General features: G+C 38.3%; 1 protein-coding gene across 1 annotated transcript; it reads left to right on the top strand.

The window, feature by feature from the left end:
• The first annotated feature begins 19,614 nt into the window (after positions 1–19,614).
• LOC110224421 (gametocyte surface protein P230-like) lies at positions 19,615–23,924 on the top strand. The gene is made up of 3 exons (XM_021010479.1): positions 19,615–19,719; positions 19,828–20,152; positions 23,683–23,924. The coding sequence occupies exons 1-3, from the start codon at positions 19,615–19,617 to the stop codon at positions 23,922–23,924; spliced, it is 672 nt and encodes a 223-aa protein (XP_020866138.1).
• Positions 23,925–25,678: the final 1,754 nt, after the last annotated feature.

Raw genomic sequence — 25,678 nt, 5'->3', positions numbered from 1 at the left:
GGATCCATTTAAGGAAAGATCCAAATCAGGTAGGATTTGGCCCGTAGGGAAGACTAAAAAGGCAACTCTTGCTCTAGCTCGACCTAGACTCGAGTGGTAGACTCGATTAGAGGGGGTCGAGTGGAAGCGGCTCGACTGACAGACTCGACCAGTGGGGGTCGAGTGGAACCGGCTCGACTGACAGACTCGACCAGAGATCGAGTGGAGGTAGCTCGACCATGTAGCTCGACCTAGACTCGAGCTAAGCTTCACTTGGGTTTTTGTTTGAGTGATCTAGGCAATTTAGTGGCTCAGCTTGCTCATCTTCAAAGGTAGCTCGATCATTCCAGCTTATAGTGGGTAGATTGGGGTCTAGAAGGAACAAATCATGAAAGATCGTCTCCCATTTATCCATAACGTGTTCCCCAAGGAAGATCTTTCCTTTATCCTTGGCTAGACCATCATATCCGTTGATCCCAGCTGATGTTGACTTGATGTCCACATCATATCCTCCCTCTTCAAGAAGTTTCGTCCTCGAAACTTTAATACCTGCGCATAGATAAAGCAAGTTAGAATCTGGAACCATTTGAGGGTTTAGAAGCTTACCTTGGGTAAGATCAATTGGTTGAGTGTCAGGTGGTTCTTCTTTAATCTGTATAGTGTCCTCAACACTCTTATCTTCTTTGACAGCAGGTTCGTTCAGTATTGGTGTTGTTTCTTCATGTTCTAAATTCTGGTCTGAGAACAACTTCTCCTTGGTATTGGTTCTGGTCAGGGAACACCATTGCCTCCTTGTATGCTTCTTCTTGGTCCAGAATGTCTTCCTTTGTACCTGAAACGTTTTCAACCTCTTGGGCACTAGACAAGTGTGTCATCACAGTCATTGAAGCATTAAAATCATATTGACAAGTTTCAGCTTGATCATTTCCAATTTTTGGATTGGAAACAATTTCTTTATAATCTGATGATTCCTTTTCTTTTTTTGACATAAGTGAACAGTTTGGTATTACAGTTTCTTGATTAACCATGAGAAAAGTATCATCTAGACTTATAGTGAGTGGATCCGTAGATTCTTTTGAATTTGCGTCAAGGCTCATGTTTTGTTGCACCGGTTCAGTTTTTGGTTCCACATCTCTTGTGGGGCAGAACTTGGCAACATGTCCCTGTTTATTGCATCTATAACAAGTCAGTTCAATGAATTTTGTAGGGGCAGAGCACTTACCTTGGGATATGGCCTGCGATTTAAGCAAGGGTAGAGATATTCGCTTCGGTTTCACCAAGGTTGATGTCATTGACCTTTGTTGAACGTCCTTGCCTCGAGATGTTTGCCTAGGCTCTGCTGGCGTCCTTAGAGTGTTGGAGAACACTTTCTTTGGCTCAAGGAAATAGGCACTCTTGTATTTGGGAATAGGCTGCAAGTTTGTAGGCATCATACTCCTTGACGTTGTTGAGTATACAGTTTGAGTGGGAGTGTAGTTGCAGTGTTGTAGCTTCTTGACAAACTCTCTATACATACGTATCTTAAGATCTCCCCAGCCACAAACTGGACTGGTGTGATGAGTTCGTGCATCCATTTGTAACCACCATTGGTAGGCGTCTCCGTCAAGTGCACCAAGAGCGTAACTCAGCTTCTCCTCTTTGGGAATATTGTGTGCACGCAACCACTGCATCATATTTGTTTCCCATCGTAGATAGTCCTCTGGTTCTTTACTAAAACCTGTAAAATCAAGAGAATTTGATTTTGCAATATCATTCTTGTTCCTTACATATTCCCTCGAATAGGCTGGTGATGAAGATGGATTCTATGAAATCCATGATCTCGAGTAGCTCGGCTTGGTCTGACTGCTGGCAGTGGCGGAGCTAGACTGTGTTTTTATTGGGGTCAAATGGGATGCAAACACATGTTGATGGGGTCAACTATGGGAATTTTAGTCATTTGATCTAACTTATTCTTTGATATCAATAAGGAAAAGTTTAAAATATAAAATTTTACTGGGGTCAACTGACCCAATTAACACCTAATGGGTTTTGTCGTTGAATCACACAACAACACACGAACCAGAAGGTTTGAGTCTCACAAACAAACTAGAAACGAAATCAAAACAAGGCTAAGGAATCACACCAATAGGCTTGAATTAACAAGAACACAAAAGACTACACGCTTTTGAAGAAAACACAAGGTTTAATAAAATTACTTGAAATGCGACTGATTTTTACAATGGGACGAGCTGAGCTTATATAGAGCTTTTTCTCAACGTTCTAAAAGTCTAGAATAGGGAATCAAATCGCAAAATTAAAAGAAAAACTAGCCGTTGGCATTTTAATGTGAAATCTGGCCAAATAAGGAAACTGTCTTGATGTCTTGAGTCTTGAGAGCTTTGGTGCGAAATTGTGTTGTCTTGGAATGTCTAGATGCACTGAATAAGCATTCAAAACGCAGCAGCACTAAAAGGAAATAGCCGTTGGGACATTAACTCACTCGGGTCCAAATATGGTAAGTTCAGCTTAAGATTGATTCTTGTGATCAAGTGAGCTTTGGTGCAGCTAGGCTCGTGTATAGAGGCTTCTAGATGAAGTAGAAACTCTCCTGGACGCCAAACATGATTCTCCAAGGATCCATTTAAGGAAAGATCCAAATCAGATAGGATTTGGCCCGCAGGGAAGACTAAAAAGGCAACTATTGCTCTAGCTCGACCTAGACTCGAGTGGTAGACTCGACCAGAGGGGGTCGAGTGGAAGCGGCTTGACTGACAGACTCGAACAGAGGGGGTCGAGTGGAACCGGCTTGACTGACAGACTCGACCAGAGATCGAGTGGAGGTAGCTTGACCAGATAGCTCGACCTAGACTCGAGCTAAGCTTCACTTGGGTATTGTTTGAGTGATCTAGGCAATTTAGTGGTTCAGCTTTCTCATCTTCAAAGGTAGCTCGATCATTCCGGCTTATAGTGGGTAGATTGGGGTCTAGAAGGAACAAATCATGGAAGATCGTCTCCCCTTTATCCATGACGTGTTTCCCAAGGAAGATCGTCTCTCCTTTATCCTTGGCTAGACCATCATATCTGTTGATCCCAGCTGATGTTGACTTGATGTCCACATCAGGTAGGGACGGTCGAGGCGTTACACACGAACCAAGGACCTTGGAGCTCCATCAATCCATTGTTCGATGTTGACATCGACAAACTACACGGTTTGGGCGATGCGAATGAAGATTACTCTTTGAGTAAGTGAAGTATGGGATATCATCGATCTAGGGTCAACCGATCCAAAGAAGAACGATGTGCCAATAAGTCTATTGTTCCAATCCATCCCGAGACACTCATACTTCAAATCGGAGAATAGAACACGACGAAGAAGATTTGGGACGTCATTAAATCTCGACATCAGGGAGCGGACTGGGTGAAAGAGGTGAGCCTACAAACTCGTATGGCGAATCTAGACAAATTAACAATGAGTGACATTGACACGGTTGACGAGTTTGCTGGAAAGATATCAAGTCTCGCAGCTCAATCGACATCTCTAGGGGAGACGATCGATGAAACAAAACTTGTGAAGAAGTTTATGAAGGAACTTCCAAGAGCCAAATTCATTCGTATTGTAGCATCCCTTGAACAAGTTCTTGACCTGAGATTTAGTAGAATTATAGAATTGAATGGAGTTAAAAAAAAAATATTATTGAAAGTAAAAAATGTTTTCTATCCAAATCACAACATAAAAGGTAGGAATTGTGTAACTCCCCGACTGCCAACTCTATTAATGGGTTCCACGTCTTCTCTCGGCACGTGGGCCCACCATCTTCCGACGACCGGTCTGCTACGTCCGGGAGGCTTTAAAGACTTACTTACCGACCCTACCAATCACCACATGATCTTTCCATGTGTTTTGTCCTCACTCACACCGTTCCGATAATCACTTTCCGGAAGTTAACCCATCTTGAAATTGCTCTACCTCAAGCATGCTTAACTGTGGACTTCTATCAGGACATTTGACCGAAAAGATAAGTGCATTTTGGTAACATAGATGACCAAATCAATTCTTTTGAACCTTGATATGTCTATAATTTGCATGTTTTATACATCCATTTATCACCATTTTGAGTCTAGTTTCATTCATCTTTCATAGCATTCATCATCATTTTGCACATTTTGCATGTTTAAGTGTGTCTAGCATTAGTCTTGCATGCATTTTGCATTCTAGAGTTGTTTCAGGTGCTTCGGGGCTATTGGTGTTCAGAAAGAGGAAAAACATAGCTGAAAGTCACATTTGGACCATTCTGCTCGATCACCAGTAGCAGAGAGGGAAGCAGTCAGCTCAGCAGACCATCAGGAGTGTTTTGCTCGATCACAGGGCAGTCCATCCTGCCAGTTCACAGTTCTGCTCGATCACAGGGCAGTCCATCCTGCCAGTTCACAGTTCTGCTCGATCACAGGACAGTCCATCCTGCCATTTCACAGTTTTACTCGATCATAGAGGAAGAGGAGCAGTCCATCCTGACAGTCTACCCACATACTCGATCGCAGGGTTGAAGAAGCAGTCCAGAGCGTGCCACCAACCAATCTACTCGATCACCACCTCCCCGCAGCCACGATCGCAAGCTTCACAGTCTTCTTAGATCCCAACTCAACCAGACATTGAGCATAAGGAAGAGAAGAGGATGAAGCAGTACTCGAGCACATACTCGACCCAAATGCTCGATCACGACATGCCCAGAGCAAGAAATCGCAAAGGCGCCAACTTTATTCAACCTCTCTACTCGATCACAAGGGTCGAGTATCTCCGTAAACCGCCTTAATACTTTGTCGTCTTGTGATTTAGGGTTTCCTAGTATTTGCTATAAATAGGTTGTTTCTCATAATTTTCAGACTAAGTTTTATTCTGTCTAAGTTTTATTTCTGCAGAAAAATTAGTGCTTTCTTCATATTTGTAATCCAGATTTTTCTTAATCTATTGAGTATTTGCTTTTGATTTCTTCTACAAAGTTGTTCATCTTGTTGAGATCTAGCTAATATGAAGTTTTTATGCATTTCTGGGTTTGTGGTCTTGGTTATGAATTTTGAGTAGTAATTAGGGTTCTTGAGGATGGGTTAGGGTAGTTTAGAATCCTTGATCTGCTAGGTGGTTGAGTTTGATTGGTAGATCCCTTCTGGATTAGTTGTTCTTAATGCTGATTGCTTTCTGATCAACTGGAATCTGAGCCCAGACATTTCCGCACCCAAAAGGTGTTCGATGAAATGTCTGAACCACTAATTCCAGAGATTCGTGGCTCTGTACCAAGGTATTGGTTACAGGGAGCGTTTTGGCTTTAACTTGTTGATTCGTAATGCCTGTTAGGTTAGCTCTCGTCAATGGTGATTGAGTCTGGGACTAGCTTTGCTTGAGGATCTCTGTTGCGGTAGCACTTTGATTTGGTTATTGAACTTGTTGTCTAGGGATAGTTTGTTGAGCATGTTAACCACCTGTTAGATTAAGGAGACTTCACTACTCGATTACCCCATCCTCGGGAATTTCTCTTCCAATTGATTTCTTTGTTCACATCGCTATTGATTGCTTGATCTCGTTACTTGTTGCTTAGTTTTTGCATTTTTACTTATTTTACTTGAAGTACTCGACCACACCCAGCGGTTTGGAAACGGACTGTGCAGTCGAGTACGTTTGTTGCAGTTTCTGTTTGGTACTCGACCTGGCACTCGACCTGGCACTCGACCACACCCAGTGCTTGGCATCAAGCTGTGTGATCGAGTGTGTTATCTGTTTCTGTTAGAATTTATGTTATCTGCATGATCGCTAGAGCTGTTAACAACACCAAAACCTGTTATTGCTTGGCTTGACTCTGTGATATCTGATTGCATCTTGATTGCTAGCATCACACCCATTTGGATTGACACCTTAAATACTGCAATGACATGATAGTACTTTAAGGATAATTGATCTTAGTTAAAATCTTACTATCAATTTGGCGCCGTTGCCATTTGGGTGTTTGTTTGTTACATTTGAGATTTCAGACTTGCTTAGATCAAGTTCTATTTCAATTTTCACTTAGGTTACTAACTTTTTGTTTTTCTTGTTGTCTTCTTGATCCAGGTACAACCCTGCTGTATGCAAACTCGATCAAAAGGCAACCAGAACCTCCACTTCAACGATAACATTGACCGTATTGACAGAGAACTAAGGGAAAGGAGAGACACTACAGACCTTGAACACAACCATCCTTTCAGAATGGCTGATGAACAAGATGTCAACAATCTGCCTACAAACATTGGTGCTGGAGATGCACCAAGAAACCACCATCAGAGGGAAGGGATTGTGCCTCCTGCTGTCCAAAACAACAACTTCGAGATTAAAAGTAGTCTCATCTCGATGATTCAGGGAAACAAGTTCCATGGTCTGCCTATGGAAGACCCACTCGACCACTTAGACGAATTTGATAGGCTCTACAGCCTAACAAAAATCAACGGAGTCAGTGAAGATGGATTCAAGCTCCGGTTGTTCCCATTCTCATTGGGTGATAAAGCACACATTTGGGAAAAGAATCTTCCACCTGGATCCATCACATCCTGGGATGACTGCAAGAAGGCCTTTCTTACAAAATTCTTCTCCAACGCAAGGACTGCACGGCTCAGGAATGAGATCTCTGGTTTTGCCCAAAAGAATGGAGAAAGCTTCTGTGAGGCCTGGGAGCGCTTCAAAAGTTACACCAACCAATGTCCTCATCATGGCTTCAATACAGCCTCACTGCTCAGCACACTCTACAGAGGTGCTCTTCCACGGATCAGAATGCTCCTTGATACTGCGAGCAATGGGAATTTCCAGAACAAGGATGTTGCTGAAGGCTGGGAATTAGTTGAGAACTTAGCTCAGTCAGATGGAAATTACAACGAGGACTGCGACAGGACCATCAGAGGAACAGCTGACTCGGATGATAAACACAGGAAAGAGATGAAAGCTCTTAATGAGAAACTGGATAGGATTCTCCTTGGCCAGCAGAAGCATGTGCACTTCCTAGTTGATGACGACCAGTATCAAGTCCAAGATGGGGAGGGGAACCAGTTTGAAGAGGTCAGTTACATCAACAATCAAGGTGGCTACAAAGGGTATAACAACTTCAAGACTAACAACCCTAACCTTTCTTACCGCAGCACCAACGTTGCTAATCCACAGGATCAAGTGTATCCTCCACACCAACAACAGGGTCAGCATAAACCTTTTGTTCCATACAACCAAGGTTTTGCTCCCAAGCAACAATTTCAAGGGAACTACCAGCAGCAACCACCACCTGGGTATGCACCTCAGCAACACCAAGGTCTTGTTGTTCCTGATTCTGTCATGAAGCAAATGCTACAACAGCTTCTCCAAGGACAAGCCTCTGGCTCCATGGAGATTGCTAAGAAGATATCTGAATTACACCATAAGTTGGATTGTAGCTACAATGACCTGAATGTAAAAGTGGAAGCATTGAGCTCCAAGGTCCGATACTTAGAGGGACAATCTGCATCCACTTTTGCTCTGAAACCTCCACGGCAACTCGCAGGGAAAGCAATTCAGAATCCAAAGGAGTATGCTAATGTTCATGCTATCACCCTAAGGAGTGGAAGAGAGTTATCCACCCGAGAGGGACCCAAGCTAGTCACTGAGGACAGTGCAGACCAAGATGGGCAGGATTTCAGTCTCAATGAAGATCAAGTTGACAAACCAGCTGAAGTACTCGATGGACATACCCGATCAACAACTCGAGTAGCGGCTATACCTGCTGAAAAACCAGTTGCTGCTAAGAACAAGGAGAAGGTTTTTGTTCCTCCTCCTTACAAGCCCCCACTTCCATTTCCTGGTAGACAAAAGAAAACGTTGGCAGATAAGTACAGAGCTATGTTTGTAGAGAACATTAAAAACGTTCAAGCCAGGATACCTCTTGTTGATGCTCTTGCGCTTATTCCGGATTCCCACAAGTTTCTGAAAGAATTGATCAGGGAGAGAATTCAAGAGGTTCAGAGAACAACAGTTGTGAGCCATGAGTGCAGTGCCATCATACAGAAGAAGGTTGTCCCAGAAAAGCTAGGAGACCCTGGTTCATTTACTCTACCATGCTCCTTAGGTCCATTGACTTTCAATAAATGCCTTTGTGACCTAGGAGCATCAGTAAGTCTCATGCCACTCTCAGTAGCTAAGAGGTTGGGTTTTAACAAGTATAAATACTGCAACATCTCCTTGATCTTGGCTGATAGGTCTGTTAGACTACCTCATGGGTTATTAGAAGATTTGCCTATCAAGATTGGAAATCTGGAGGTGCATACAGACTTCGTAGTGTTGGACATGGATGAAGAACCAAAAGATCCCTTGATCTTAGGAAGGCCCTTCTTGGCTACAGCGGGAGCAATCATAGATGTTAAGCAAGGGAAGATTGATCTTAATATGGGGAAGGATTTAAAAATGAAGTTTGACATCAATGATGATATGCAAAAGCCGACAATAGAAGGACAGACCTTCTTAGTTGAGGAAATGGATCGGCTAGCTGATGAACTGCTAGAGGAACTTGCTGAAGAAAATTACTTAAAAACTGTTTTGACCAAGAGTGGTAAAGCTGGGTATCTCCCTAGTGAGACTTTGAGTTCTGAAAAGTCCTTAGACTTACACAAGGGATTGATGGGGTCTGAAACAAAGGTTATGAGAGCTAATGAAGTAAGTTCAACACATGCTCAACCAACTGATTCCACCAACAACTCGAAGAAGCCTCCAACTGGCCCTGAGAGCTCATGCTCGACTGAACAGCTCGAGCAACAGCTTAAAGCAAGCACTCTGGCATCAAATGATTGGTTGGAACTCAAGGAGAGGTCCAAATGGCAGGACAAAGCCATAAGGGAGTTAGCAGACATTGTGAAAGAGCTGAAGGATCAAATCAAAGAGCTCCATGGAAAAGCCAACCAAGTGCCACTCAACATCAAAGACGTCCCAAATGATGGAGCAACTACTCAGCTTAGCAAAGAAGGATGTGAATTCACATTGGACTTGTCTAGAGAAGAAGACTATCCTCCTGATCAAAAAGAAACTTACTTCGAGAAAAGGACCACTGAGTATCCAATCGCAAACCCGTCAAAAAAGCTTGCTGAGTATGATGATCACTCCATTCAAGGAGAAGAGGAGACCTCATTTCCTCTCTGCAAACCACCCTAAGCCTAATGAGTGTGAGGAGTCAAGCTTAGAGACTTAAAACAAGCTCACTTGGGAGGAAGTCCCATGTCTATCCATGTACATATTTTTATTTCCTTGTTATTTTAATGCGTTTTGGTAGTGTTTTGGTTTTCAGGAAATGTATGTCAAGTGCAAAGTAAAGTGGATTCTAGCTCAGAGTGCAATAGAATACTCGACCACAAGGGCAAAGAGCAAGTGAAGCTGTGTGATCGAGTATCAATGGGGTTTTAGTCTCAAGATTTTTGAAGTTTCAACATGTCACTCTATCATGCGAGGCCACATGCTGATGAAGAAACATGGTCGAGTATGATGTTTACACAAGCAAGCATTGATGAGAATATCAACTCCTTCTTCAGTTGAGGTAACAACTCCACTTCCCCATTGTTTATACCATCTCATGTTTTCTTTCTTTATTTATTTGTCCTGAGTACTCTCTTCCAAATTTGGTCACACAGCGGACTGTGTGATTTAAGTTTGGGGGAGGGCTCAGGAAGTATCTGATGTGTTTGCTTTGTTCTTGTTTTCAAATTTTTCTTGCATTGTACATATTGTCTGCATTCATCTATGTTATTGAAAAAACCCTAAAAATTTGAAAAACTTCTGAAAATGATTTCACAAAAATAGAGTGTTCATGTAGTTGCATTTTCATTTTAAGATTGAGTCTAGAAGGTTTCATATAGGATTGTTGCATTTGCATAGGGGATGATGATGAGATAACCTTGTAAGCATGCTCATTTACTGAATGAATTCAATGCCCTCGTTATTAGTTGTTTAATGCTTGTGATAGAACTTGAATTAAGACTGCACCATATTTGGAATTCACAACTTGACTCTCTTGTTTTAATTGAAGCATGCTTGATGTGATTCTTTTCCCTATCTATTAGAACCTGAACTTGACTTATAATTATCATGTCTTTGCATTGTTGTTGAACTTGTGGCTACCAATACACATACTTGGATTTTCTTTCACCTTCTACCACTCTTGCTAATCCAAGTAGCTGATTCCCATCATTGGAACAGTTTCCCCCACCCTGAACCTAACCTTTCTTTCAAGCCCTGAATAAATTTGTGTGTGTGTGAGGCCTATTTCCGGATTGAGCTTGGTAGAAAGTGTTAGGTATGAACCGACAAGAATAGTATCCCATGTAGTTCTAGTCCACGCTTTTTGGGCTAGATAGGACTAGGTGGGAGTTTTACTTTGGGTTTTGGAATGTGTTTGGAAAGAAAATGAGAAAGAAAGACAAGTGTTATTGTTCTTAGGAGATGGAAGTGAAACAGAAAAGAATATCATGTTAGTCTAGTAAAGGAATTGGGAAGCTTGAAAATAAAAGAAGTTAGACTCTGTGCAAAGTAAAAAGAAAGGCAAAAGCCTAGAGTTGTCTTAAGTCATGAGATGAGAAGAAGAGCCTTAGTTGTTAAAGAAAGTCCCAATCCGCTAGAAAGTCTAAAAGAAAACCTCTCCTTAGAACAAAAACCAAAAACAAAGAATGGGTTGATCCAAGAGATTATTGAAACATGCCTTGAGTGCAAAAGGGTAGAATTAGGATCATTTCTGGGGTTTAGAGATAGGACCATCTATGGAGTTTGATATGATTATGGTTATTTGGGTAGATGGGGTCTGTTCTTGTATGCGTAGGTTGGTTCTAACCTTTAGCATTCTACTAAAGCTCTGTCCATTCATGAGAGTTCCCTGTTACTGTGAAAAAGTCTGAAACCATTTACAGAGGAACCATCTTTGTTTCTCAGCCTTGTCCTTTAAACCAAACGAGTTCTTCAACAATGTTTTGCTTGATTCATGGTTTGAGCTTAATCAATGTTAAAGGGAATTGATGATCTGAAGGTGTGTGTAGATTGGAACAAATGTTAGGTTGTCTTGTGATGAATATGGCTAAAGTTTTTAAGTAGAGTTTGGTCTCTAAGCATTCCACAATTACTAACTTGGACATTGAGTTCATTTGCTTTGTCTGCATGCTTTGGTTCTGAGTCCCCACCTTCAAACCTCTCCTTCATCTTATGTTTACTTGTTTGCTTGAGGGCAAGCAAAGACTAAGTTTGGGGGAGTTGATATGTCTATAATTTGCATGTTTTATACATCCATTTATCACCATTTTGAGTCTAGTTTCATTCATCTTTCATAGCATTCATCATCATTTTGCACATTTTGCATGTTTAAGTGTGTCTAGCATTAGTCTTGCATGCATTTTGCATTCTGGAGTTGTTTCAGGTGCTTCGGGGCTATTGGTGTTCAGAAAGAGGAAAAACATAGCTGAAAGTCACATTTGGACCATTCTGCTCGATCACCAGTAGCAGAGAGGGAAGCAGTCAGCTCAGCAGACCATCAGGAGTGTTTTGCTCGATCACAGGGCAGTCCATCCTGCCAGTTCACAGTTCTGCTCGATCACAGGGCAGTCCATCCTGCCAGTTCACAGTTCTGCTCGATCACAGGGCAGTCCATCCTGCCATTTCACAGTTTTACTCGATCATAGAGGAAGAGGAGCAGTCCATCCTGACAGTCTACCCACATACTCGATCGCAGGGTTGAAGAAGCAGTCCAGAGCGTGCCACCAACCAATCTACTCGATCACCACCTCCCCGCAGCCACGATCGCAAGCTTCACAGTCTTCTTAGATCCCAACTCAACCAGACATTGAGCATAAGGAAGAGAAGAGGATGAAGCAGAACTCGAGCACATACTCGACCCAAATGCTCGATCACGACATGCCCAGAGCAAGAAATCGCAAAGGCGCCAACTTTATTCAACCTCTCTACTCGATCACAAGGGTCGAGTATCTCCGTAAACCGCCTTAATACTTTGTCGTCTTGTGATTTAGGGTTTCCTAGTATTTGCTATAAATAGGTTGTTTCTCATAATTTTCAGACTAAGTTTTATTCTGTCTAAGTTTTATTTCTGCAGAAAAATTAGTGCTTTCTTCATATTTGTAATCCAGATTTCTCTTAATCTATTGAGTATTTGCTTTTGATTTCTTCTACAAAGTTGTTCATCTTGTTGAGATCTAGCTAATATGAAGTTTTTATGCATTTCTGGGTTTGTGGTCTTGGTTATGAATTTTGAGTAGTAATTAGGGTTCTTGAGGATGGGTTAGGGTAGTTTAGAATCCTTGATCTGCTAGGTGGTTGAGTTTGATTGGTAGATCCCTTCTGGATTAGTTGTTCTTAATGCTGATTGCTTTCTGATCAACTGGAATCTGAGCCCAGACATTTCCGCACCCAAAAGGTGTTCGATGAAATGTCTGAACCACTAATTCCAGAGATTCGTGGCTCTGTACCAAGGTATTGGTTACAGGGAGCGTTTTGGCTTTAACTTGTTGATTCGTAATGCCTGTTAGGTTAGCTCTCGTCAATGGTGATTGAGTCTGGGACTAGCTATGCTTGAGGATCTCTGTTGCGGTAGCACTTTGATTTGGTTATTGAACTTGTTGTCTAGGGATAGTTTGTTGAGCATGTTAACCACCTGTTAGATTAAGGAGACTTCACTACTCGATTACCCCATCCTCGGGAATTTCTCTTCCAATTGATTTCTTTGTTCACATCGCTATTGATTGCTTGATCTCGTTACTTGTTGCTTAGTTTTTGCATTTTTACTTATTTCACTTGAAGTACTCGACCACACCCAGCGGTTTGGAAACGGACTGTGCAGTCGAGTACATTTGTTGCAGTTTCTGTTTGGTACTCGACCTGGCACTCGACCACACCCAGTGCTTGGCATCAAGCTGTGTGATCGAGTGTGTTATCTGTTTCTGTTAGAATTTATGTTATCTGCATGATCGCTAGAGCTGTTAACAACACCAAAACCTGTTATTGCTTGGCTTGACTCTGTGATATCTGATTGCATCTTGATTGCTAGCATCACACCCATTTGGATTGACACCTTAAATACTGCAATGACATGATAGTACTTTAAGGATAATTGATCTTAGTTAAAATCCTACTATCAAACCTCACCATATGCACCACCATAATCCTGAAACCAGGGTATTACAATTCACCCCTACTAACAGATCACAACGTCCTCGTTGCGCACCAAGACTGTCACCCCCCGACAATGTGAGCCCTCTTGACGCCACACTCGCCTGGTTCGGCTCTGATACCACCTATAACGCCCCGACCGCCAACTCTCTTTACGGACCCCACGTTTTCTCTCGGCCTGTGGGCCTACTATCTTCCATGGCCGGTCCGCTACGTCTGGAAGGCTTTAAAGATTTATTTACCGACCTTACAAATCATCATATGATCTTTCCATGTGTTTTGTCCTCACTAACACAGTTCCGCTCGCTACAAGAAAACCTGCAATTTGGGACTCCTTGTTGTGACTATTGTTTTGGTCGCAAAAAAGAGCGACTACTTTGTGATTTTTTTGCTACTTTTAAACAACTACAAGTGAAACGGATGGAAACTAGTCGCTTATTAGCGATGGGAATAAGTAGTTGGCCAACAGTCTCAATTTAGCGACTACTATCCGGCTGTTTAGCGATTCTATATATTTGGTCGCAAATGTATCGCATTGTGAGACCACTTAACGACCTGTTATTTAGTCAAAAAAGTAAGTCGCAAACCAGTCTCTACTTAGAGAGGTTTTTGCCACATATATTTCGAATGTCTCTTGATGATGTGTGTTTTGAAAAATAGAATTAAAACTATAAATCTTCAATGTGATATGTTTATTTACTTGGCTGCTTAATCGTTTAACGATTTATTAAACTACCAATTTGGTAACATAATTGCCATAATTTCAAGATAGGTTCTGGGTTTGATATCTGTAGAACTCTTTCACAATTTGACTAAATGTCACAAAACGGTCGCAATTTTGCCACATATTTGCGACTAACAAAGATAATCGATCACATTTATTAAATAGTCATTATACGGTCGCACGTTTGCCACCCTTTAGCATCTAACTTGTGAGATTGAGCGACCACTTTGCTACATATTAACAACTCTCGATACTAAACATTCGAAATATCTGATTTGAGGTTTGTTTATATGTTTTCTTATACATCACTACTTAGATATGATCGAATTTAGTTATAAAATACTTAACTAACCTCTTGAATCCATTAGAAGTGTTACATTTCTTTTATGCGCATAATAGAAAATTTTGAAAAAAAATCTAAAAAAAGTTGTGAAACCAAAGGTTAACAACCTAACACTTATATATGTGCTCTATACTACTAAACTGAGTGTTTATGAGTGATTTCTATCAATAGAATGAATCAAAATCCATAGATATATAAATTTTGTGTTGTGACGTTTTCTTGTCTGTCACAATTTAATCACACTTTGCGACTATTTTGTAACTTTAACGCGACTTGTACTGTGTGTCACTAGGTTGTGACCATAATCCGACTTACTTTGTGACCATTTTACGACTTATGTTGTGACCCTTTAGCGTCTAGCACCTGAGATCTAGCGACTACTTTGCTACATATTACTAACTCTCGATATTTTGAATTCAAAATTTCTAATTTGAGGTTTGTTTGCATGTTTTCTTATACGTTACTACTTTGATTTGATTGAAGTTAGTTAAAAAAGACTTAACCAATCTCTTGAATTTCAATGTTTACAATCGAAACATTCAAAAGTTCCAAATCCATATGAACAAATCATGTTCCTTTATGAACATGATAGGGAATTTTCGAAAATTTCTAAAATAAGTTGAAAAAGCAATATTTGACCAACCTAACACTTATATATGTACTATATGCTACTAAAGTGAGTGTTTATGAGTGATTTCTATCAATAAAGTGAATCAAAATCCACAGATATAATATTTTGTGTTGTGACGTTTTATTGCCTGTCAAAACTAGTCACACTTTACGACTAGTTTGTGACATTATCGCGACTTGTACCTTTTATTGTGACCAATTTACGACAATTTTTTGTGACTATTTCCGACAATTTTTCAACTGTTTTGCAACGTTTTCGATTTTTTGTTAAATTTTATGAAATTTTGCCTAACTATTTTGCCACCCTTTAGCGTCTAACACCTGAGATTAGCGACTACTTTGCTACATATTACCAACTCTCGATATTTTCAATTCGAAATTTCTAAATTGAGGTTTGTTTACATGTTTTCTTATACATTACTACTTTGATTTGGTTGAGTTAAAAAAGACTTAACCAACCTCTTGAATTTCAATGTTTACAATCCAAACATTTAAAAGTTCCAAATCCATATGAACAAATCATGTTCCTTTATGAACATGATAGGGAATTTCGGAAAATTTCTAAAATAAGTTGAGAAAGCAAAGTTTGACCAACCTAACACTTATATATGTACTCTATGCTACTAAAGTGAGTGTTTATGAGTGATTTCCATCAATAGAGTGAATCAAAATCCATAGACATCAAAATTTTGTGTTGTGACGTTTTATTGTCAGTCTCAACTTAGTCACACTTTGCGACTAGTTTGTGACATTACCGCGACTTGTACCTATATTGTGACCATTTTACGACAATTTTTGTGACTATTTGCTGATCTATGTTGCAATCTTTTGCGACGTTTTCAATTTTATTAAATATTATGAAATTTTGCCTAAGTATTTGGGCGCTTAATATTCCCCTCCAAATAATTAATGTTGTGATTCTTTTGCAACCAAAGAGAGACTCTTTTTCGTTCATTACTAGACAAGCACGAACTCCACTTTTCATTATACAACTCTTGATCTATGGTTAAACCAGAGCTCTCACCTCTCTCCTAATCGATTCTTCTTCTTCTCTCTTCGATCTAGGGTTTCATCACTCCTCTCTTCTTCTCTTTCAATCCTTCATCTCTTTCACACCTTCCCTGAATCGATTCTTTATCCTCTTTCCCTGAATCGATTCTTCTTCTTTTTTGCTTCTTTCTCTTTCGAATCCCTAATCCGATTCTTTCTCTTTCGAATCCATCTTTCGTTTCTTCCTCTTTGGATTGTCTCTAATGGCTCCTGTCGAAGGAAATCAATGAGAGGTCGCGGAGGCAAATCGACTGATAAATTGGGATTTTCGCCCATATTTGCTATTGGTTTCTTATGTTTTAGGGAGCATTTGGAATTATTTCAGAGCCAATAAGGTTTTATTCAAATATTTATGGAGTCAAGAAGGTTTTAAGAGTTTTTGAGCTTTAAAGACCAAAAGGGGATCAAAACCCGTTTCAAGACAGTTTCTATATATTAGAAGTATAGCGTCCGTTAGAGGTCTTCCCCATTACCAAATCAAGAAATATAGGTGGTTGTAGAAAGCTAGAAGAGTCAAGATTCGCGTCAAAGTTAAATCAGAGCATTTCAAAGAGCCATTCGGATGTTATGACCAGAAGAGTGAAGACATATCCAGACTGGCTAGAAACTATGCAACCGTTACGGAGCTTCTAGGCTGCACCGGTCACAAGGCCCGAGGCCGGGCTGCCTCTCACTCTCCACCCCGGTCACTAAGCCTTCTACCCTGTCCAGGAACTCGAGTTTTCACTTAACCTAATTCACGAAAAAGACGCTTTTACCCCTAAACCGATTCCTTGGTCTCCAAAACCTATAAATACCCTGTGAAAACCCTAAACCTAGGAGTGCTTCTTCGTGCCTCTCCAGCCCTTCACCGAGTTCGTCCCTGCCCTCGCCGTGAGCTGCAGCCGTCGACCGAGAGCTTTGAAGACACCAAATCTCTCTCTTTTCTCTTGTTTACTCTAAGATCTATTAAGGTGAAGTCTTACATCTTGTATTCTACATTCAAAAATGTAATCTCTAAACCCTATTCAGTTATTATTCATCTCTTTCTTATGAGTTTATAAAACCTTACTTTGATGATCTCTTTAACCATGCTAGAGTAGTTTTCTATTTGGGTTTAAAGGGTTAATCAAAGGGGGGACATGATCGATCGTCTAGGTGGCGATTATTTCTAAGTAAGTTTTCTCTTAATGCATGTAGTTAGATTCATGTCCTAACTCGTGATCCCAAGTGTTAAGTTGCTCATAAGGTTGCTTAATTCGCTCGAACCTAACTTACGAATGTGTATCGTGTTATAACAAGCACACACCACTTAGTTATAGGGCTTTGTGGACTAGAATGGAACTTGATCTTATTGCTTTGATATATGAGTCGTTGCCTGTATAGGTTGAGTAACAGAGTATAAGGATTTTATCCGACTTATCCTATAACCTAGGTTAAGCCGAATCTTAGTGTTTCGTATGTCCGAGACTTGGAAGTAAACAAACCTAATTATAGTATTTCTTAGATAATGATCATTGAAACCCCTGTGATACCCTTGATGCCATTTGTCTCTTATTGATTACTTGCTTTATTTACCACTTTCTTATTTACTTTACTTTGCAACCGTGACACCACAACAACCCCTCTTTTGTTGTTATTTCCTAGCTATACTTTGTTCTAACGGATTAGTCCGAACTACTTCTCTCTTTGTGGGATTCGATTCTTAAATACTACAACCGATTAACTGTGCACTTGCAGTAGTCGTTTGGTATTTTGAGGTAAAAGATTGAAATGATAAAATCACACGCATCATCGACCAACCGTGGTCCCAGAGTCTACCATGGTCAAAATCTCTACTAGGTGCGAGTGGAGTCAGAGCCTCTTCTCACTCGTCGAACCCCAATTCGGCGACACAGTCTGTTACCTAGTCACAGGGAAGTCGTCCTTCCCACTATCTGCCGGCGACACAAGTACCCTCGACTCCTACTCTTCAAACACCGCCTGCTACCTCTCAACAAGCACCGCCTGCTGCCCTCAACAAACACCACCTGCTGGCTCTTAACAACCACCTCTTGCTCGTCGAAAACAACAACCTCCTTGGTGTCAATAGTAGCCTTCCTCTTCTCGTCAACAACATCCTTCTTCTTCTCGTCAACATCAGCCTTCTTTTTCTCGTCAACATCAGCCTCCTCCTCGTTAACAACAGCCTCTTCCTTGTCAACAATAGCCTCGTTAGGATCCACTAGAGCAACAGTTCATACCACCATAGCTAAACCCAAATAACGAAGACGACTATGAGGAAGAAGTAGGCGAAGATAACCCAATTCCCCCTCAACAACAAAATGGAGATCTAAATGTCGACTACCAAGAACTGTTGGATCGTTTGCTAGCCTTTCCAGGCCGAGAACATTTTCCAGTTCTGTCTCGAAACCCGATCCCTAGAGTTAAGACTCTCTGGTAATCTCTTTCCTTCTCTCCTTTTTTCATTGACCATAACTTATGTGATTGTGATTGATCATTTTGTTATTGATCTTCTGATTTTGTGATTGTTTTTGAGCATCTGTGTTTGTGATTGACCATCAGTTTATCTTTGTTTTTTTAACATTTGCAAATAATGTAGTCATGTCCTTTAGTAGAAAGCTTAGTGTTTATCTAACATTTTGGTTTGTTGTCCATGTTTGGTTTGGAAATCTTTGTTGTCTCTGTGTTGGGTCAAGTTCTTGTTCATTGATAGATTCATGGTTTAATTGCAATAATTTGGTGATTTGGTCTTCAAGCTTTTAGACTTTCTTCTCTATTTATGACTAAAGCTTTGTGTTTCAATTCAACTTGAAGTTTAGAGACTTATCTTAGTTGATTCTGTTGTTAATCAAATACATTTCATTCTCGCTCACTCTCTGTTGGTTATTTGCATCAACTTAAGTCTGTAATTTCAAGAAATAAATATAATTAGGAGTTATTTTTGCAATGTCTTAGTGCTTAACTACAGTGAAATGTAATTTATATAGACTTAATACTCAAGTCTTTTTTTTACAAGTTTAACCGGAACAAAGGGAAGCTGTCTAGAGTGATTGCTGAAATCTTTCGGAGGAAGTTTGATGGGCCTTACTTCAGTTATAAGGTTACTCCAATACCCATTCAAGAGAGATACTTCAGAAGTTTTGTGGTAATGTCATATAAACCTTTCATTATGTTATTGTTTACTATATATGACTTAGTATCTTTGCTAACTTAACTGCTTGTTATGTAGCAGATGTATAATTAGGATGTCGGGATTAGTTAGCTCGTTAGAGAAGGATTCTTTGTGATAACCAAGAAACAGTTGAAAGGAATTGTCAGTCAAGCAAAGAAGAGTGGTGTACAACCACAGTGGATTCGTGGTACACTTTGGGCTAAGATGTGGAAGTATTGGAACACTGAGGGTGCTATTGAGAGGAGTGAGAATGCTTCACAGTGTAGAAACTCTGATCGTGGAGGTCTTGGAGTGCACAAATACTTAGCTGGTCAGAAGTCTTTTGTGCAAGTTTAGCAAGAACTGGTAAGAGTTCTTTTTCCATCCAAACAAATCACTTCTCTGATTTTCTAATATTGCTTCCATGATTTTAATCTGTTTGAGTTTCACTGTAGGAGGAACAGTTGAAGCGTCCTGTATCACTTGGCGAAGTTTTTATGAAAACACATACTAGGGCTGATGGATCATTTGTGGATCAAAAATCTAAAGAAGTTGCTGAGGCGTATGCAAAGGGCCTTGAAGAGAGGATGTCTAAATTGGACGAGGATGGTCCTCATAACTCTAATAATTCCTCTGTACATTCAACTCAGCGTATGCTCAACATTGATGAAAAGAATGATATCTTTCTTCAGGTAATTCATTTATGTATTTATTTTGCTTAGAATCTGATTGTCTTTGTCTAGTGAGCAATGGATATTGTGTCTAATCTGACATCCTTCTTGTTCTTGTTCACTTATTAGTGTACTCATAAAGATGACAAAGGTACCCCTTATGGTCTTGGATCGCTTGTGGAGACATTGAAAGAAGGAAAAAAGAAGGAGAGTTATGCGAGCTCTTCTACATCAACCATTGAGGAGCTTCAAGATCAGCTGCGGTGCAAGATATCTGAACACGATGCTGAAAATGCAAGACGTGATGAGGAGCACCACCAATCTCAATCTCGGATCTCCAGTTTGGAGAAGCTCGTCCTTTTCATGAAAGATAAAGATCTTGAGTTGGCAGCTTTTTTGTTTTCTGCTTCTACACAACCTGAACCTCCCATCCAAGAAACCACCACACTTGCAGGTAATGATGTTAACTTTGGCATGAAACCCCCATTTAATAAATGGGTTAAATGGGGTTACCCCAATTAAACCCATTTATTAAATGGGTTATCACACAAATAAATAGGTACCCATTTAAGCCCATTTAAATTAGTTATATTTATTAAAAAATATTAATATCTTAATAACTAAAATAAAAGAGCAATATATTAAATACATTAAAACTAAATTATTCAACTTAAATTCAATTTTTTTTTTTTTTTTTCTAATATGTAAAACTGCATTTTTCCGCATAAATCTTAAAACCGAGTTTTTTTTGCCAAAATTGGAAAACTACGTTTTATACCACAAAATAGCGTTTTCCCGCCAAAACCGTAAACCCATGTTTTTCCGCCATAACCGTAAACCTGTGTTTTTCCGCCAAAACGCAAAATCATGTTTTCCCGCAAAAATCGCAAAACCATATTTTCCCGCCAAAATCGTAAAACCGTGTTTTCCCGCCAAAACCGTTTTTTCCCGCCAAAACCGTAAACCCGTGTTTTCTCGCCAAAATCGTAAAATCGTGTTTTCTGCCAAAATCGCAAATCCCGTATTTTCCCGCCAAAACCGTAAAATTGTGTTTTCCCGCCAAAATTATAAAATCGTGTTTTCCGCCAAAATCGCAAATCCGTGTTTTCCCGCCAAAACCGTAAACCCACGTTTTCCCATCAAAATCGCAAAACCGTGTTTTTCGGCAAAAATCTTAAAATGGCATTTTATCACCAAAGCATATCATACCATAAAATAATGGTTTTTGCCAAAACCATAAACCCGCGATTTCCCACCAAAAACGAAAATTGCGTTTAATCACCAAAAACGATTTTCCTCAAAACATTGTCTTTTGCAAAAATCATGAAATTTTGTTGCAGTCTTTTTCGCCAAAACCGCAAAATTAATTTTCTCAAAACTATATTATTTTTCAACAATATAATAAGTATAGTTATATCATTATTTATCAATTGATTTAAATAAAATAATATAAACATTTTAAATAATCAATTAAATAAAAACTGATTATATTATTGGTTTAAAGTTTAAACAAAATAATGTTATATGGGTCTAAATGGGTTTAAATGAGTTAATGAAACTTAAATGGGTTGAGATAAATGGACTGTAAACTGGGTGGGTTTACCCATATTAACATCTCTACCTGCAGGTACTCTACTGACTACAACAGCTGCAGCTGCAGGCACCCAACCAGCCATCCCAAACGCAGACACCTCAAAAGACACCGGGGGGGTTGTCTAACATTTCTTCTAACCTATGAACTTGATCTTTTTGTTGCTTTTGTGGTTTTGATGAAAACTAGTTGTTTAATTACTGTTTGATGAAAACTATGAAAATTTGATTACTGTTTTTAATCGTATTTTTTTCTTAATAACTTTTCAATTCAAAAATTAATTAGGTTTATGATTGAAAACATGTGACATATTTGTAATCGACAATCTACAAAGTTGTGACCATTTTATGACAAAACCAAATTACACAAACTCTAACACTTGTGGTACATTGATTGCTAATATGAGACTATAGAAAAGAGTCTTACATTGGTCGCAAACACGAAAAACTATGTTGCGACTAAGTTGTATCTTGAAAAAACATATACAACGACTAAATTGGGAATATTTTTTTTCACCTACGAAAAATCTTAGTCTCTAATGAGTCGCGTAACTCGGACTCTGGGGTTAGTCCCAAAACCGTTGCAAGATAAGACTGTTAAATATCGTCACAAAGCTGTCTCAAATCAAACCTAGTTGTGTTTTAGTCGGGCATCTGCAACAACCTGTATTAGTCACAGATTAGTCGCTTATTTACGACTATATATAAGTGACTAAGTTGCGACCGTTTTATTTTGCGACCATTTTTTAGTGACCATTTGAATTAGTCGTTAAGTGGTCGTAAATACCTTATTTGCGACTGTTTTCCGACTAATATGGGGATTCTTCTAACTCAAATTGCTCTAGCTCAAGCATGCTTAACTGTGGATTTCTCGAAAACATAAGTGCACTTTGGTGACATAGGTGGCCAAACTAATTCTTCTAAACCTCTCCGCATCCACCACCATCATCCTGAAACCGGAGTGTTACAAATTGGTTCTTCATATTTTTTTATAGATTTCTATTAAATTCCATTCAAATGACATAATTATCAAAGCTACCCTAATATTGAATAACACTAAGTTTTAACAGAATTTAAAATCCATTAAATTGAATAACACATTAATTTAATAGAAACTATAAAATACATAATTGAATAACATTAAATATTATATTATTTCATATTCTATTAAATTCTCACATTAAATATATCCTAATGTAGTATTTTTCCTGGTTTATTTCTAAAAAAATGTTTAGATTTTTTTTTTCTTGTTATTCAAAAAGTTATACATATTCTGTAACTAATATATTTTCCGAGAATTAATGTGTTTTTTTAAAAAATTAAAAATATTACAGTTTATACCATTTTAATAACGTAATAGCAGAAAATAAAGAGATAGTTTGTTATTATGAAGTGTGGATAAATATTATTATCCTTTGTTATTTAGAAATATAATCATAAATATGAAATGAGACTATCTTTCTCCATCCTTCCGCCACGTCTGCACGGGAGAGAGTGTCACGTGTGTTTAGAAAAACTTAAACTTCAACTAAGAAGAGATTAGGTAGCAAACATTTTAAACTGTAAATTTTGTCATTATCTAATAATGACCTTTGATAAAAAAAGATTAGTAAAATAAGAAGCGCATAATAAAAATTGTAGTGTTTATTTGATTTTGTAAAACTAATCCAAAACTTATTTTTTCACATTTCAAAAAGTTCTCCATGCTGCTACAAAGAGCGGAAAGAGATATAACTAAACTTCTGCTATTTTCCACGTGTCTTGAAGTATGTCTTACACGAAACAATCTTATTTTTAATATCTACGAAAATTAAAACATAATATTTCTAATTATATACATATAGTATTTATAAATAAAAAAATTTAATGCATGTTCAATAATATGTTAAACCAATATTGCAAATTTATTTTAATTCAACTGTTTTTAATATTTATAGTTTATGTAAAATATTTTATTTAAAATTAACATTTTCTACAAAATAAATATTTCATTTGCACCGGCGATCCGCTTTCACAATTTCGCACCGGCGATCCGCTTTCAACATTAATTAAACACATATGTTGAAGCATTCGAACCGCTTGATCCTTATATGTACCGCTAGATCTGTTTAATATTTAGGAAATAATTGGATTTTTATAATAAATTATGGATTTCTTTTTTAATTATAAAATAATCTTTAGCTGAATCTTAATTTTTTTTTGGATACTAACTAAGATTTATATTTAATATGATGAACATCTTATCTTTGACATAAGTTTAGTTAAGTCTTATAAATAATAGTGCCATATGATAAATAAATAGATGTTTTCTACAAAATATATAAGAGTCTTATGTATCGTGTCTGTATTCTCGGTATCATTGGACATTCATGTTGTTTAATATCTGGGGTCTAGGAGAAGAGGCAGGAGAAGAGGCAGGAGAAGAGACAGGAGAAGAGGCTGCCGCCGGAGGTAATGAAGTCCTCAGCGGGAAGGTCGCAGGCGATCTCTTTGGCAGCAAATCCTCGCTGGAATTGGCCTCGTTCTTTGTTAGGACTCTGCTCAAGAACACAAGTAAAAACACAAACATGAGTGCAAACAAGATTGTATCCATTGTTTACAGGGGATTAGTCTCTAATTTTGAAGAGGATGAATAACGAACTGTGACATTAGTTTGGAGTAGAAAAATTAGGGGAGATTAAAGTGTTTTACTGAAGAATTTTGAGCCGAAAAGAAAGGAAAGAAAAAAAAAACTAGGGTTTGGTGTTAACTCTAATTCCCGCCCATTGTGATTTTTTTTTCTGGATTTTTTCTTGCCATTGCAAATGATATTATTGACTGTTTAAATATTATCTGTAAATGATATAATTGACAAATATCTGCAAATGGTATAAATATATTTTAGTAACTCTGGAACAGCCTCACCAGATTTTCTCCTCTAAAAAAGTGCTTCGGGCGGATTTTATTCCTTTTAAAAATGTTACAAATATAACCAAAAAAGTACTCATCATTAAAGTGCTCAGGGAGTATATACCTAGATTAAAATCTACTATATTTATTACTAGATTTTAACCTGCGGTACACTGCTACATGATTTATTTTTAAATTTAGTATAAAATATTTTTTAAATTATATCTACTTATAAAATATTTATTTACATTATAGTTTACAATTGATATTAAGTAACGGTATACCACGAATCCACGAGACAATTATTAATAAACTGAGGATTTAACCCATATTAAAACGGTATATAAATATTGATTCAAATTCGTCCGCCATATAAACCCGTTACGAAATATAACTCGTTCCGTAATTTCTTAACCCGTCCCGTGATTTGTTTTTATTTTAAAATTTAATGATTATTTATTATATAAAAGTTTACTAATCATATCATTCTCTAAGACAGTTATATTTTAATAAACTGAAGATTTAATATATATTAAAGGCAGCGGCATGTTAATGATATTTTAAAATTTTATAAATATTGTTATTAAGTAACATTATACCACGGGACAATTTTTTGGTTTAATCTATGCTGCTGGAAAGAAGTGAACATAGAAAAAATAAATGTCATTATGAGGCTTGGGCATAAATACTCGTTACCCACCTTGTACCCGCTACTCGGCTCGTACTCGCCTTGAAAATTCAAGTACCCGCTATAGTCAAGTCAAGTAACAAGTAGGTAAATTCTATTACTTGCATGTAAGGGTCAAATACCAAGTATCATAATTTTTTTTGATACTTGGCCCGTTACTCACCCTGTTTTGATACTTGCACCGTTACTCGCCTCATTTTGAATTACAAGACATATAAACTATAAAGTCCAACAACCATTAAACCCAACTACTAAAACTATAAAGCCCAATGTTATAAACTAAAACTATAAGGACCAATGTTAGTTACAACTATAAGCCCATTTAACCCAAATAACCCAATTACTAACCCAATAAGAAAAAAATAACAAAAATAACAAAAAAACAATCGAGACTTCGAGAGAGGTCTTTCTCATTTTTTAAGGTTTGACACTTCCATAGTTCCACTCCTACTCGGCTCGCCTCATTCTACGATTTTCCATTTTCAAGTTTCAATCTAATTGCTTGATTTCTTCCAACAAATCATCTCAATTTCGTGACATATTAGGTTCGTTTTCACCCTTCATCTTTCACCTCCGTAGATTCAATCATTTCTTCTTAGATTTTTCTATTCTGTACTTGTCTTGTGCCCAGGATGACTCATTATAGTGAGTAATGACATACGTAAGACAATGTCATAAATCTTTGCGATGACAAAATCAAGATGTTATCATCAATTTCTATGTGACATCATCATGATAATGTCAGCCAATGTCACTTACCAACTCACGCTGGATTTTTTTTTTTATTATAAATACACATCAAACATTTATCAT

This window comes from Arabidopsis lyrata, assembly GCF_000004255.2.
Source record: "Arabidopsis lyrata subsp. lyrata unplaced genomic scaffold ARALYscaffold_1, whole genome shotgun sequence".
In the NCBI taxonomy this organism is placed as follows: Eukaryota; Viridiplantae; Streptophyta; class Magnoliopsida; order Brassicales; family Brassicaceae; genus Arabidopsis; species Arabidopsis lyrata.
The sequence above is the reverse complement of the archived record's forward strand: the minus strand, read 5'-3'. Positions and strand labels throughout refer to the sequence as shown.

What these genes read in the sequence shown, in the direction of transcription:
- LOC110224421 (XM_021010479.1), top strand. Translation starts at nt 19,615, where the DNA reads ATGTCTAAATTGGACGAGGATGGTCCTCATAACTCTAATAATTCCTCT. An exon ending in AGAATGATATCTTTCTTCAG is followed by an intron (nt 19,720 to 19,827) that starts GTAATTCATTTA and finishes TTCACTTATTAG; the next exon opens with TGTACTCATAAAGATGACAA. An exon ending in AGAAACCACCACACTTGCAG is followed by an intron (nt 20,153 to 23,682) that starts GTAATGATGTTA and finishes TCTGGGGTCTAG; the next exon opens with GAGAAGAGGCAGGAGAAGAG.